The sequence below is a fragment of the Melitaea cinxia genome, chromosome 30 (genome assembly GCF_905220565.1).
Source record: "Melitaea cinxia chromosome 30, ilMelCinx1.1, whole genome shotgun sequence".
NCBI lineage: Eukaryota > Metazoa > Arthropoda > Insecta > Lepidoptera > Nymphalidae > Melitaea > Melitaea cinxia.
In genome coordinates, this window is record NC_059423.1 from 8,096,686 (window position 1) to 8,113,059 (window position 16,374).

A 16,374-nucleotide genomic window follows, 5' to 3' on the forward strand; every position below is an offset into this window, starting at 1 on the left:
CTAGCCGACCCGAGCCCACTTCGTTGGGCGTTAATTATTTTTGTGATGCAAATATATAATAAAGTTTTCATCTCGCTCGCACATCTCCGACTTGGTTTACATATCCTAATTTTTTTTCACTGAATTTTTTGTTCAATAACAATAAAATATAGCCTATATCACTCCTGAATAGTGTAGCTTTCTGTTAGTGAAAGAATTTTCATGATCGATCAGTATTTGCGAAGATTACCCCCTACATACAAACAAAGCTACTATACCTCTTTATAATATTATTTTTGTATATCATCTGATATAAATAAGGAAAAATAATTACCACAAATATAATAATATTATTTATTGAGCATTATTAAATTAAATTATTTACAAAATCCTACCATTATTATTATTAATATCAACACTAACATTAACTACGCAATAATAAAACAAAATAATACAAAACACAATCAATAAAATGTGTATTTAAAATTAAATATCATTTCCTTACTGAAATTCTAAACGACTAGTGTATGACTAGATCATCTCTTTTAAGTTAAAAGATCTTCAAGAATTACGTAAGCTGACTTTAAGAAGAGTCTGTGTGTGTGTCTGTGTCAGGCAGTCTGACTGATTCAATCCGTAGCAACCCACTGCTGGGCATAGGTCTCGTTTCCTTTGTAGGAAAAGGCCCGAGCCTCGGAACTTAATCCACTACACTTCTCCACGGCGAGTTTGATATATTCCCTAATACGAGTAACGGTGGCTATCATACTTCCATAACAACCGACCCTCAAAGTGCTCTAACACAAAAGATGCATGTGTAATATTTAGGACGTGCTTCACAGATTCCTGATAAAGCTATTTTACCTATAACGGTATCTAACAGATAGACGGTTATGATATTTCTTTTGTTTACCATTTAACTTTATCAATCGGATAACTCCTGAACCTGTGATTTCGAAAGCAGATGAGAAATATCTGTAGTATAAAAATTAAAGGTGACAGAAATACAACCTTAGGTCATGTTAAGTCAGCCTAGGTAATAATTGAACATCCCTTTTAACTCTAACCGATGATTATATTGCGAAGTAAATATCTACCAACATCTTATCATTACTAATTAATAATTATGAATACAAAATAAAATATTATGTCAATTTTACATCGTCGGATCATTTTTAAAAAACCAATTAAATTTGATTACAGCAATGTTTAATTTAAAAGATTGTTTTCGAAATCATATCTCGTTGTACTTTGTATATCTAATAAATAAAAATGAATGTTGCTAAACGCATAACTCGAGAACGGCTCGACAAATTTATTTCTTCGTATGTTCCATAACAAAACAAATTTAAAAATGTAAAAAATTAATTTTAACTATTAACTTTTGACAGAATGAAGTCTGTCCAGGCAGCTAGTTTAAACATAATAATAGGACATTCTGATTTCAAAATACTTTTGCGATTATAAAATTTATCGATAAGACAATCGTTTAAATAATTGTGCAAAAAAAAAACAAAAAAATCGACTTCAAATTACATCGACAAGTAATAAAATGAGAGCATAATCATCGTAGTCGAAGTCAGTTAAATACGTATTATTTACAACACTAAATCTACTCGTGAGATCTGGCTCAATTTTAAATAAAACCATATACGCTTTCGAGTACAAAATAGGATCATCAAAATCGGTACACGAAGTAAAAATTTATGAGGTAACACATAAAAAAGTACAGTCATATTGAGGATTTCCTATTTTTAAAGTCCGTTATTATCATACCGGTTTGATTAGAATTGGTAGAGAAAGAAAAAACACCAACTAGGGTATACCTTGACAGATGAAGAGCACAGCTAAATAATACTTGTCACAAGTATTGTTGTGTTCCTGTGGTGAGTAAGGTGGCCAGAGTTCCTGGGAGGATTGGGAGTAAGGTCAGCAAAGTGCTTGCGATGCTTCTGGTGTTGCAGACGTCTATAGGCTACGGTAATTGCTTACCATCAGGTGAGCCGTAAGCTAGTTAGCCGACCTAGTGACATAAAAAATGTATATATTTCCACATTTAAGTTTTGATGGAAATAAGAGGGTAGTTTACAAATATTAATCAATATTTTAAGTAAAAACAAGTAAAAACATCATACATATACAAATCTACACTTACTTACTTAGGGCCTATTTCATCGGTTGTAGATATTAATTAATTTTATCTTGCACATAAGATACGAATAGACTTTAACTGGAGGTAGAATAGGCCATTAAGATCTGTTTCGTCTCAGTTAATAAACTACAAATTTCAGATTGACATTTGCGAGTAGAAATAGCTCATAAATAAAGTCGAATTCGATGGTAAAAAACACTAATATATCAAAAACTTTTATCTCTTGGATACTATCATCCATCAATCAGCGTTATCAGCAATCGATGAAACAGTCTATACGAAAAATAATACTTAAACATTTAATCGACGAGGTACTGTACAATTACTATTATAATAAATTATTTTAACTATCGATAATGCAACGTACAACACTATTAGGTATTCAAAAACTATTAATTTTATTAGTTATCCACATTTGACTATTAATTTAATATTATTATTGTTTATATGAAATAATATAACAATAACCATTTATTAGTCCCAAAAGACCTAAACCAAAAAGACATGTTCAAATATAAGTGAGTTTGACAGCTGCGACATGCGAGTGGAGTTCACTCCTTAGCAATTTCCATAATATTTAAAAATCAAAATTTTCTATTAAATTAATCAAATTATAATTAATTAAAATAATAAAACTCTAAAAAAACATAAATAGACGTTTACTAGGTATTTGTATCGGTACAGTAAATCCTGGTTTATTATTACACCTATCATCATCATCATCATAGCAGCCTTTCGTAGTCCACTACTGGACATAAACCTCCACAAATTCACGCCAAAATGGGCATGAACTCATGTGTTTTGCCCATAGTATAAATCTTTCTACAGTTAAATCATCATAGAGTCACTCTTAGAGAGTTTACTCTCAGCGAAACCCAACATCACAAATGTTTCGCCGTTTCTCACCATTTCACTCCTCAAATATTTTTTATACCAAGCGTCAAGACGCTTGGTATGTAAAAAAAAAAAAAAAACGGAGTAAACTTCAAAAACAAATAAAGACTGCCGAAATACCGAAACGTATAAAAACTTTTTTTTTAAAGATGAATTAGATTTAAGTTTAACGTTAAAACATATCTATTCTAATACATTTCATTAAAATCTAGAACTTTTTACAAATTTGACCAGTTTTTTTATGTTATTACAAATATATTTACGAGCCGGTGTAGTGTTGTACGTAGTTCGATTCGCCGACTATATCGATGTCGCTGTCACTATGTTCCGTTTCAGATTCCGATGTCTGTGTTGTCGATATACGTGAATCCTCCTGAAAAAAATAACTTATAATTTTACCGATATATCTATCTATTAAGAAGTGTGAGTGAACTCCATTACGCGACTGAAGTTTTTAAGAACGATTTCCGTAATTTTGAAAAATATATTTATTTCTTTCAGATATATCAGCGCTACTGTTTCACACGATTTCAATCCACGTCTTTCATACCGTAGGGTTGATATTGTTTTTTAAAGAGTATAGTCTCAAAACCTAACAATATCAATAATAATATAAATAGTGATTGAAAGAAATACATTTATTACAGCAAATACCTTTCTTACCGCTGCTTGTGATGGATGTTTTGTCGTGAAGTCCACAGCTACGGAATCTGCGCACAAAAGTTTGGGTTAAAAATTTTGTCTAATTAAAAGTACATTTAACAGAGATTCCGTAAAGGGAACGTCCGCAGAGCAAACCCGACGAAGTTATCTAAATTATGAAATATGTTTTTTATAGAACTTTTACTGAGGCATGGAAAACCATATAAACTGTCTCGAAATTGGGAGCAGCCTGACTGGGGATGTACTTCAATCTCGCAGGAGATAACAGCTAGTGTTGTGTTTCTGTGTTGAATAAGACAGCGAAAGCTCCTCGGAAAGTTCGGGGCTAGGATGCTTACAATGCAATTTTTTTTATATAACTAAGTCGGCAAACAAGCGTACAGCTCAACTGGTGGTAAACGATTAACGTACCTTATAGACGTAACGCTAGAACCATCGCAAGCTTGTTGCTGAACCCATCCCCAATTCCCCCAGGAGCTTAGGTCACCTTACCCACCAACAGGAACACAACACTGCTGGAAAGCATTATTTAGCTGTGATCTTCTGTAAGGCCGAGGTACTACCCCAGTCGAGTTGCTCCAGATTTTGAGCAGGAAATATCCTGCTGAGCCCTACCTCAGTTAAATCACCTTGTTGTTGTGTTGTTTCGATTCAGTTTAATGATAGAAAAATGGCAAACAGTCAATGGTCTGTAATCCGATTGTGTCTATCAATAATAAATATACGTCTGTAACAGCAGGACCACCAATGTCTGTCAACACAGCGCATGTTCCTAAGTCACTACCGTAAGCGGAACCGACCACTTCTTAAGAGCGGCGTTATTTGGTTGGGATCCTCTGTAAGGTACTCCTACTATGCCCAACAGCTATGGCATAGCAATATATTTATTTTAAAAAAATCTACTTTTAATAATTGTGATGCTCGTAAACGAAAAAAAAAACCGACTTCAATTACATCGACGAGTAATACAACGTAGATCAACGAAAAAATAGTCAAGTAGCTACGCGTTATCAAAAATTACTCAAAAAGTAATTATCAGATCTCGATAAAATTTATATGTGACCACATGATAAACATCAGCTTTCGATTAAATTAAATATTATCAAATTCGGTACACCCAGTATAAAAAGTTAGATCCCATCATCAAATAATGGTTTCCTTATCATGGTACCAAACTAGGGATATCCTCTTTCCAAAAAAAAAAAGAATTATCAAAATCGGTACATCCAGTAGAAAGTTATGTGGTAAAATACAACGTAGGTCGACGAAAAAAGCGTCAAGTAAAAACGCATTATTAGATATAACTCGAAAAATAGTTGTTAGATCTCAAATAAATTTAAAAGGGACCAATTGACACACACCACCTTTCGATTAAAAAAAAATTGGCGAAATCGGTCCACCCGGTCAAAAGTTCTGATGTAACATACATAAAAAAAATAAAAAATAAATAAAAAAGAAAAATACAGTCGAATTGAGAACCTCCTCCTTTTTTGGAAGTCGGTAAAAAAGTAATGTGATATCTAAACCAATTATTTAATTTCAAAATACAAATTAAGAAATAATAATTTCTAATAATATTAAACTTTAGTGAAAAAATTAATCACGTTGTTCCTTGTCCTCTTCGGAGATTAAATATAGCTCTCTAAAATATCTATCAATTTTTGTATAGAATGATACCCGCGTCTACCCTAACAGCCATTTTAAAAAACGTAATACCTACATTACCTACCATATCATTAAATTATAAACCCTAATGCTTTTAAATAAGGTTTATTTCGCTCCACACAACCCCCTACACTCCCATTTAGCCATTAAAGCAATCAACCTCCATTCAATATCGAGCCATAAATAAACGAAATAGGGTTTAATTTCATTTGTACGAAAAGCTCAAGACGCTCCGTTGCTATGGCAACTGAGACGTCCGCCATCTTGTATTCTAAATTAAGTTATAGAACGTCTTGAGTTGTGGCGCGAAAGCGACAGTTCGAAATTCAATTTAGCCATCTTTGAGGTCGGCTTCTCGGATCGTTGTATTCCAACTGGAGTTTCTGTGCTCGTCAAGTCCTTTATTATTAACTTAAAATGATCACTGTGTTCAACACGGAATTGTTGTGTCTCATTATGAGTGTATTAACCGACTAATTTGGATTGTTAATTTAATTTGCTGTCTTCTCAATTTTGTGATATTAAATTTTGTAAATTGGTTATGTTTGAATATTCATTACAAAATGATATTTTGCTGTTAATAATATTACTTAAGAGATATTAACATATTTACTTTTATTATTTATAATTGGAAACCTGTTATTGGCCTTATTTTTTTTTTAATTTAGTTATAGTATGTATTAACTGAAACGCTGTTGGTTTTCTTAATAAATAAATAAAAAAAAAAAAAAAAAAAAAAAAAATCCAAAATTGATTGATAATTTAAATTGCATTGCATTACTTATCTAACAGATCACTAAAAAAATAAGATTTAAAATCACTTAAGAGGTAACAATATAAATTTTAAAGAAAGTTTTAAAAGATAAATTTTATAAATTATAGTTGTTTACTTACAATATTTTTATTTTTATTAAAATATTATTATTTATTATCTACACTGGGTTTTTGATATACACAGTATAAGATCCGATCTAGACGTGATCTTTACCCATCTGCTAAATTAATAAAAACTAATTAATTATCTTCTTTAGTATAATAAAGATAAATCGCAAAGGGGTTGGCTGGAAAATTCTCGGCCAGGCTATATTACATTAGGTAACCGCCTTTCAAACCAGACTTTTAGCAGGTAACCCTATGTCATTGTATTCGCATTATATTGAAATACCATTATTTATTAAACACTATATCTATATTTCGTGGTTTCCAATTAAAAAATTAACTTTTATTGAGAAATCTATTTTAAATATTTGAAAACTTAAAACAATTATTAGTTCGAGAACTTTCGATCGAAGTTGTTAAGGCAATTTAAAGTCATAGTTTCTTGTTTGTTGGGAACTATGCGAGCGTTCCTTACTAATTAGTAATAAATCTTAGATATTGTTATTGTATACTAAACGTTCTCCGTGGTTTCGCTCCTTTGACTTTTAATAATAGTTATAAGCATAGTTTATAAACTGACTGATTTGCTACAGCGAGATTAATATATTTTCAATCAACTTCAAAAAAAAGGTAACCACAGCTCCTTGGATTTGCACTATGTTCAAAGTAGCGCAGATTAGGGTTCATAGGGATGACCTTTTTTTGATGCCTAGCTCTTAGGGTAGAACCGGTTAATATGGGTTTTTTACTCGTGTGTCAACATCGACACGGAGTTGAAGGTGCCATGGGATCATCATCATTACAGCCTATACAGTCCACTGCTGGACATAGGCCTCCATAAGTTTACGCCAAAAGTAACGTGAACTCATGTGTTTTGCCCATAGTCACCACGCTGGGCAGGCGGGTTGGTGACCGCAGTACTGGCTTTGCCGCACCGAAGACGCTGCCCGTCTTCGGCCTGTGTATTTCAAAGCCAGCAGTTGGACGGTTATCCCGCCATCAGTCGGCCTTTTAAGTTCCAAGGTGGTAGCGGAACTGTGTTATCCCTTAGTCGTCTCTTACGACACCCACGGGAAGAGGGAGGCTGGCTATATTCTTTAGTACCTTAGCCACACAGTACAGCCATGGGATCGACTTCTCTCAGTAGGACGACAGATGCAGTACAGTACAGTACTGATAGTCGGAGTGAACAATAGTCCAACTTACTTCTCTGCTGCTGCTGTTTCCTCATCTGTTTCTTGTGCTTCATTCTTCTATTCTGGAACCAGGTCTTCACCTGGGTCTCTGAGAGGTTGAGGGCACCAGCCAGTTCTACTCTCTCAGGAGTCGATAGGTAACGCTGGGTTTCGAACCGCTTTTCAAGACCTGGAGAAAATATCATTATTAATACAAAATATGGGTATTGAATTTTGTTAAACGTAACACTTTTACCATAATTAACGGCAGAATTTTGAATCTTATTTTACTTTCGTTAAGTAGGTAGGTAAAGAAAATAATGATTTAATAAATAGTTGAGCCGAATGGCATGTATATCTACGCGCGTAGCTTCCGAACGAAAAAAAACTTCGACCACTTATTGTCAGGACAAATATGCAATGTCAGTCAGGGTGTAGATAACAACTGATATTGACTGTTTCACAAGCTCTCCAAGTCATGATGAAAAGGAGGAGAGCCACACCTTGTGGCCATACACCAAGATCAAAAAAAGGATATTTATATTGTAATTACATAATGTATAATAAGGATATTTATATTATAAAACAAATATCTGATCCGAGCAAGAATCAAACCCTCGTCCGCCAGCGTTAAGACAATGTTTTCTGAGAACTAAAATGTTTTTATAAGTCTTTAAATTTGATGTATAGGATTTATTCTACAGAAACAACTCATTGCTTGAATAAAGAATACAATATTTACACGGACTAGTTTCTGCCCGCGAAGAATTCTGCCATACATGAATTATGCGAAACTTTAACTGTTTACGCAGTGCACGCAGCGGAAGCTCTCGAAAGGAAAAAACTCCCCGATTTCGAAATATTCTTCATTGGTGCTCCGCTCCTATTGCTCTCAACGTGATAATATATAGCCTATAGCCTTCATCGATAAATGGGCTATCTAACACTGAAAGAATTTTTCAAATCGAACCAATTAGTTCCTGCGATTAGCGCGTTCAAACAAAGAAACATACAAAATCTTCAGTATAAACATCAACTACTAGCCGACCCGTGCCCACTTCGTTAGGAATTTATTTTTGTAAATGCAAATAAATGGTAAAGTTTCATCTCGCTCGCATTTCACCGACTTAAATAAATAAATATCTACACAATACACACACGGTCGTCTGTTCCTAAAGTAAGCAACTTAATGCTTGTGTTAAAGGTGACAGCCGACTGGTATAGCTACATATCGGTACTGGTAAGGGTCAAGGGGTAGGGGCAACGTGCTTGTGATACAGGCTTAACGTTGCAGGTCTATAAGCTACGGTAACCGCTTACCATCAGGTGAGATGTGTGCGTGTTTGCCGACCTAGTTTTTGAAATAAAACTTTACCTACGCTTGACTTGGAGAGTAAGCTGGTGAATTCGTGAAAAGAATGTTTCGAAAAATGTGATCGGGCGTGGCGAACGGAAGTTCCTGACCTGATAAATAAAGTAGCTTTTTTTGTATATCACTAGCGGCAAACAAGCGTACGGCTCAACTGATGGTAAGAGATTACCGTAGCTTATAGACACCTGCAACACCAGAAGCATCGCAAGCGTGTTGCCGACCCAATCCCCAATCCCCCCCAGGAGCTCTGGTCACCTTATTCATCAACAGGAACACAATACTGCTTGTAAGCAGTATTATTTAGCTGTGATCTTTTCTATTAGTTCGAGGTACTACCCCAGTCGGGCTGCTCCATATTTTGAGCAGGAAATTTTTGCTGTGCCCTACCATAGCTTCATAGATTCGTTATAATTGGCTACGTTAGTAAGAACACCATTCTTACCAGTTAGTTGTGGATCTGAGAAGACAGTTCTTGCTTTTCTTCGTCTGCAATGTTTCAGCGCGGAAAGAGAAAGCTCCGACGGTGTGAACAGCGCGTGGTATGGGACCCCTGAAAGGAAAAAAACACTTAATAACCGTTTAATTGGTGACTTTATTATCTTAACATTAACGAAAGGTAGCGATATAATTCATTCGTTTAGTTTTGTAGAGATTTGAAATTGAAACTTGAAATAAAACTTTTTTTTTGCTTTAGCCCGTAATATCCCACTACTAGGCATAGGCCTCTTTCCCCATGTAGGAGAAAGATCAGAGCTTAATCCACCACGCTGCTCCAATGCGGGTTGGCGGATATATTCCCTACTATGAGTAACGATCGCTATCAGGTGTACATGATATAAACCGGGACCGACGGCTTAACGTGCTCGCCGATGCACGGTGGGGAGACCCATGAAGACTGCACAAATACCCAGACCACGGCAAACACATGTATGGCCAATACAAATATTGCCATGTGCAGGGATCGAACCCGCAACCGCCAGCGCAACAGGTATAATCCATGGCTGTGACCGCTGCGCCAACGTCGGGTGTCGAATTGATTTCTCGAAGTACTTTCTAAAAAGTCTTTTGAGATGCTTGGTGATTGAATCAATCCTGAAGTCTTTGTGGAGATCTATGTTACTTATTTACCACGGTGAGGCTGTGGCCGTAAGTAAGAAGCAATTCTGCAATGCTTGCAGACGTTGGATGTAGGCGGGGTGGAGGAGGAGGATTCAACCTCCTCGATGGTTGTCGGAGGGAGTGGTTCGTCCGTAGGCGGTGAAGCCGCCTTGCGTTCTACTTCAAATTTAACCTTTAAAAGGTGACTTTGATCAACCGGCTCAGTGCTTGGCGAGCATTGGCTTTTCAGGCTATACTAGCAAGACACTCGACCTTATCCAGATCATCGAGGGCTGGAGGGAGATTCGGACGTAGTAACGGGGGCATAGTGGTAACAGTATCGCTTCGGAGATTTTGCGCTAGCAACCAGTGATCGGTGTGCGAGGGCGTGAGCTCTCCGAGGCGTCTACTGTAGTGGTCATCCCTGAGTTCGGCGAAGCGTGCTTTCACCTCCCTCTGTAGGGCACGGAGTCTCCTCCGGTTGTCATCAGTCGGGTAAGTGTCATGAGCTCTAGCCTGCGCGTTCTTGCGCCTGATCAGATCTTTTAACTCCCCCGGGAGATCCCATCGCTCTCCAGGGCGATTTTGAATTTCCCTTGAGAGTAATCGATCTTTTCTTTAATAAAAAAAATGAGATTTAACGTGGCTACTTTCGCGATATCTACGGAGTCAATTGTGTCAGGTATCCTAGTTAAATTCTCGTTGGAACCAATATTATTTAAGTCGAGTTTCTTAAAATCTACTATGATTTTAGTGGCTTGGGGAAGATCTGTATCTGTTCCTAGCTGGATTAAGACAGGGCGGTGGTCTAGAGTCCAACTCGGATAGTGTCTCTTTGGTTTGTAACTGTAAAGTTACTCTCCTCAAGATCGCTATGTCGAGTATGTCGGGTTTGTCACCGTTCCTATCGGGGTACTTACATGAATGCAACAATTTAACTTAATGATTAAAACAATCCAAACGATAGAGCGATTAAAAAGACAGCTACCGCCACCTATTAGTGATCAATTAAACTAAACATGTTCAATATTTCAGACATTTTTTTAAATAATGTTTTGTAAGAGATACTAAAGCCAAAACTGTGCCCTTTTGTCTATTTATCTGTCTGTATCTTGGCCGTACATCACGATTTAAAAAAAATAATAATATTACCTATGTACATAATTTGTATTTTTGCTATAAGCTATGATGCTGTATACGTGTATACCTTTTATCCCTAAATTCAGTACGAGAGAGAGTACCCTAGAAAAAAACGGGTGATATTGAAAAATATGTAATCGTGAACGAAGTCGCGAGTTAAGGTATTATATGTATAAAAACTAGCTGTGCCCGCGACTCCTTCCGCGTAGAATTTTAGTTATTGTTTAGTTCGCAGAGTTATAAAATAAATAAATTTATTTTAAAATAAATAAGTTACTCCTTATTACATCAGCTATTTGCCAGTGAAAGTCTTGTCAAAATCGGTCCGGCCAATCGGATCGGCCGTTTCAAAGATTAGCTGGAACAAACCGACAGACAGACACAAAAATTATAAAAAATGTTATTTTGGTATATATACCGTGTATACATACATATGAATTTAGTAAGAAGCGGTTATTTTAATATTACAAACAGACACTCCAATTTTATTTATTTGTATAGATAAGTAAAAATTAGTACTATAGACCCGGCTTTCATACTGCCATATTTTTGAAGTAATACTTCTTAACGCACGCTTGACTTGCGAAGTGAGCTGGTGAACGCGTGACGAGAGCGTTACGAAAAGTATGATCGGGTGAAGCGAACGGAAGTTGAGTGGGAGATATAAGTTAGATGGAGCCAAAGAAATATCATAGATATACTTTCATTATTTTTTAAGTTACATACTTATATACGTCAGCAAAATCGACAAATAAATCATAACAACAGTTTTAGTTAATTTATTTTCTGGTTATTTTATACTTGATTACGGTAATATTAAGTATATGCAGGACAAAGATGTGTAAAGATGGATGTGTGTCTTTATCTCAAGCAAATGAATATTGTTAAGTAATGTATCAACAGTTTTTTAAACCGTAGACAATTGTTTTCGAAACTAGTTTCTCGCCGATTCTTCTTAGCAGAATATACATTCTGAATTGACAGTAACATTAAATTACTTCTTCTTCTTCTACTTCTTAAAATGGCTTTCAATAGTGCCAATTGAGCACAGATGATTTCGCCAATGTCACGTAGAATAACTTTAAATTAACTGTACATTGTTATTACTAACAATTGAGTTTGACTGAGGTAGGGCACAGCAGGAATTTCCTGCTCAAAATACGGAGCAGCCCGACCGGGGTAGTACCTCGATCTTACAGAAGATCACAGCTAATACTGTTTTCAAGCAGTTTTGTGTTCCGGTTGGTGATTAATGTGACCAGAGCTCCTGGGGGGGATTGGGGATTGGGTCGGCAACGCGCTTGCGATGCTTCTGGTGTTGCAGGCGTCTATAAGCTACGGTAATCGCTTACCACCAGGTAAGCCATATGCTTGTTTGCCGACCTAGACCTAGACGGAGCCGTCGGTCCCGGTTGTTGTCATAAATATCTGATAGCGATCGTTACTCATAGTAGGCAACATATCCGCCAACCCGAGTGAAGCGGTGTGGTAGATTAAGCTCCAATCCTTCTCCTATATGGAGAAAGTGGCCTATGCCCAGTAGTGGGAAGTTACAGGCTGAATGCGAGTACATTATTATTACATAGTATAAAACAAAGTCGCTTCCCGCTGTCTGTATACTTAGATCTTTAGAACTACGCAACAGATTTTGATGCGGTTTCCTTTAGTAAATAGAGTGATTCTAGAGGAAGGTTTATGTGTATAATGCATAATATAGTAGAGGAACACTGATACTTTTAGAGGTTTCTAATGTGATGTCGTAAAAAAACCTTTTTTTGCGATTACATTGCAAATATTCATTTAATATTTTATATTTATTATCAGCATTGCACCGATTCAAAGACAGGGTGGATCGCTAATTTATAATAATATTTATTTATTTATTTTACACCAACAACATAGACACTGACAATACAGTTATAATCATAAACAAAATATCTTAAAAGCTAAGCGTTATCTTAATTATAGGTGTTACACTCATTCTATTAATTTAAGCACGTAGGTATGTATACATAAAGATTATTATAACAAACAATAATAATTAAAACACGTTAAAAAGCAATTCCAAAGTAGTTCAATAAAGTCCCGATCAATTGAGGATGGGGTTGGTAACGCGTTTGCGATGCTTCTGGTGTTGCAGACGTCTATAAGCTACGGTAATCGTTTGGTGTCGTAAGAGGCGACTAAGGGATAACAATGTTCCACAACCACCTTGGAACTTAAAAAACCGACCGATGGCGGGATAACCATCCAACTGCTGGCTTTGAAATACACAGGCCGAAGACGGGCAGCAGCGTCTTTGGTGCGACAAAGCCAGTACTGCGGTCACCAACCCGCCTGCCCAGCGTGGTGACTATGAGCAAAACACATGAGTTCACGTTATTTTTGGCGTAAACTTGTGGAGGCCTATGTCCAGCAGTGGACTGTTTAGGCTGTAATGATGAATCGTTTACCACCAGGTGAGCCGTACGTATTTATATACGTATTTACATAAAAAAGTGATAAATTACCAAAAATTATATCTGACTTTCCTGTATTATAAACAATATACTGCAAATAAACTATCAAATATACTTTTTTTGAAATAAGTTATTGTCTCTGATAGATATCAGGTTCGTTATGTAATTAAATATAAATATAATAAGTACATATAATACCATACAGTTGGATAATCTTATACTATTAAATGTGCAATTCTTGTATATAATCTGAATCTCGGAAACGGCACCAACGATTTCCATGAAATTTAGTATGCAGGGAATTTTGGGGGAGTTAAAAAAATCTAGCAAGGATTCATTTTTAGAAAATGTCGTTTTATCCCAGTTTTTAAACAAAGAAAAAATATCGTTAGAATACGAAGGTAATTTTCGCAACATTTTGTAAAGTTGTAATAGCTCGGGTGGGAAATCGGCCGGTCGCAAACGACCGAAAAGACCATGGTTCAAATAATAATAGATCAACTATTATTATTTTTTCTTTTTTTTTCTAATTGCACTCGTTATTTTTCTTGTGTAATGTTTTTAATGTATGTAAGATCGAAAAATATTATTTATATTTTATCATTATTTTTTAATTTTTCTTTTATATTTGTATTTTTATATTTTTTATCATTGTCGGTAAAAAAATACTATCCATATTTTATAAATATGTAATTTGTATTTAAATAAGATTTCCAAAAAACACGATTTACCAAAAATACCGAGCTAAGCTCGGTCACCCGGGTACTAAACAATTAATTATCGAAAAATGAAGCGTGTAAAGTTTACACTTTAAACAAATATTCCTAATATATTTTCACTATTCACCTAAAATAACCTTATGTGGATGGAAAAAACTACTTTTGAACTATTTAATTTTTTAACATTTTTTTTAAGATGGACTAAAATTTTTGTATTTTAACGTAATAACATTTGTACGTGGATATCAAAAATCGCATTTGACAAATCTAGCTTAGTAATAATTTTCGTAGTAAAATTTTTCCTTCTGTTTTTTTTTTTTGTCAACTCTGTTAATAACTCTATGTATTTACGAGTTTTTCGAATATTTACTTCGTACGTAACTTTTTTAACGTAAATTTAATTTTTTAACCATTATAATTTAAAAAAATGTATAATTATTATTCATCAAAAATATAGTGACGCAATGTATAAATTATTTAATCGAAAGATTTTAAATAAGCTACATTTAATAATTAACTAAACAGTTCTTACATAAATATTCATATTCTATATATTTTTCAATATAATAATTACATATATCAAAATAAAATATAGCCTATCTTTCAAGTTGGATCAAACTGCACACGGTGTTTAGTCTAGGAGTCCATCGCGGACGAACAACGTGACACGTAATTTGTATATATTAAGATAACAATAAGAATATTAATTAAAATAATAAAACTAAACGTAGTTTTTAGTTAAAAACTGCCTTCTCAAAATCTGCCTGCTAGGGATATCTCCTTTCTAACAAAAAAAGAATTATCAAAATCGGTACATCCAGTAGAAAGTTATGCGGTATAATACAACGTAGGTCGACGAAAAAAGCGTCAAGTAAAAACGCATTATTAGATATAACTCGAAAAGTAGTTGTTAGATCTCAAATAAATTTAAATGGGACCAATTGGCACACACCACCTTTCGATTAAAAGAAAAATGGTCGAAATCAGTCCACCCGGTCAAAAGTTCTGATGTAACATATATTAAAAAAAATACAGTCGAATTGAGAACCTCCTCCTTTTTTGGAAGTCGGTTAAAAATTAACCTACCTTGAGAAAGAAAGTACGGCGTCTCAACAGCCTTATACGTGTTTGGAGTGTGTAAATAAGCTCCTAGGGCCCCCATAACTTGCAAATAAGAGCCCTCCCTCGGCACAGGCCTTATTTCGTTTGACACAGGAAAATATTTTGGTTCTCTCTCATAATCGAATCTCCTGGGATCTGGCTGTTTAAACTGTCTCTGTCCTCGGTACAAAATGTCCTCAATCAAAAAAGAAGTTTTAGAATTCTGTTCTTGACGATTCGTATCACCGGGGGAGTCACTGCGTGTTTCTTCCATTATTATTGATATTTAAAAATCGAAATTATTAAAAAAAAATCACATAATTTAAACAAAAAAAAAGAACTCTACTTTTTTTTAATTTTTTTAACTTCACTGACAGTTATGAAAACTTTTTTGACGCACAAATTTTAATTACAAAAATATTTATTTAATTTTGGTAAAAATATGAATTTTAATAATCGATGATTATCAGCGGTAATAGTCGGTAATAGTCGTTTTTCTCGTTGTTTGGTGGAAACGAGACGATTTGCCCGCGGACTGAGATAAACTGTCGTAACAGGGGTTGAATGGGGACGGGGTGGTACGTGGACGCCCACAGGGGGTGGCGTTAGACCGTACGGCACTTTTTGTGCGGTGTTTAAGTGGTTTTTTATTTTGATGTTTTTTTAACAATCGAAAAATAAATTATTTACTATATATTTAACTTTTATTTTAAATCATAATTTGACTTTAATTTTATTTAGCTTTTAAGAGAAAAAGATAAAAAATATTTTTATTTTAATAAAAGAAAAAAGTTCATAAATTTTGTATAATTAATTATCTAAATTTACTTTTATACTTACGGTATGTTTCGGTACCTTAAAATCAACAATCAATCAATGTACACAAAAATAAAATTTAATACCAGTAGAATACGTGATTGAACAATTTTTAAAAGCGGTCCATGCTGTCCATGCAGTTGTTTTTGAGTTTTTCCATTACAAACAAACAAAAAATCAAATCTGAACGGTTTATAATATTACTATATAAATAGAACAAAATAAAGATAATAAATAAATATATACATAGATAAATAAAAAC

General features: G+C 34.7%; 1 protein-coding gene across 1 annotated transcript; it reads right to left on the bottom strand.

The window, feature by feature from the left end:
• Nucleotides 1-3,284: 3,284 nt before the first annotated feature.
• On the bottom strand, nucleotides 3,285-15,570 carry LOC123668154 (brain-specific homeobox protein homolog). Its single transcript, XM_045601946.1, has 5 exons — nucleotides 15,282-15,570; nucleotides 9,222-9,329; nucleotides 7,439-7,597; nucleotides 3,674-3,735; nucleotides 3,285-3,398 (listed from the first exon to the last, which is right to left on the bottom strand). Exons 1-5 carry the CDS (start codon nucleotides 15,568-15,570, stop codon nucleotides 3,285-3,287), a joined length of 732 nt encoding a protein of 243 aa, XP_045457902.1.
• Nucleotides 15,571-16,374: the final 804 nt, after the last annotated feature.

Coding starts and splice junctions, on each gene's coding strand:
- LOC123668154 (XM_045601946.1), bottom strand. CDS start 15,570: ATGGAAGAAACACGCAGTGACTCCCCCGGTGATACGAATCGTCAAGAA. Junction 9,330..15,281: donor GCCGTACTTTCTTTCTCAAG/GTAGGTTAATTT, acceptor TTTTCCTTTCAG/GGGTCCCATACCACGCGCTG. Junction 3,736..7,438: donor GAAACAGCAGCAGCAGAGAA/GTAAGTTGGACT, acceptor TTTTGTGCGCAG/ATTCCGTAGCTGTGGACTTC.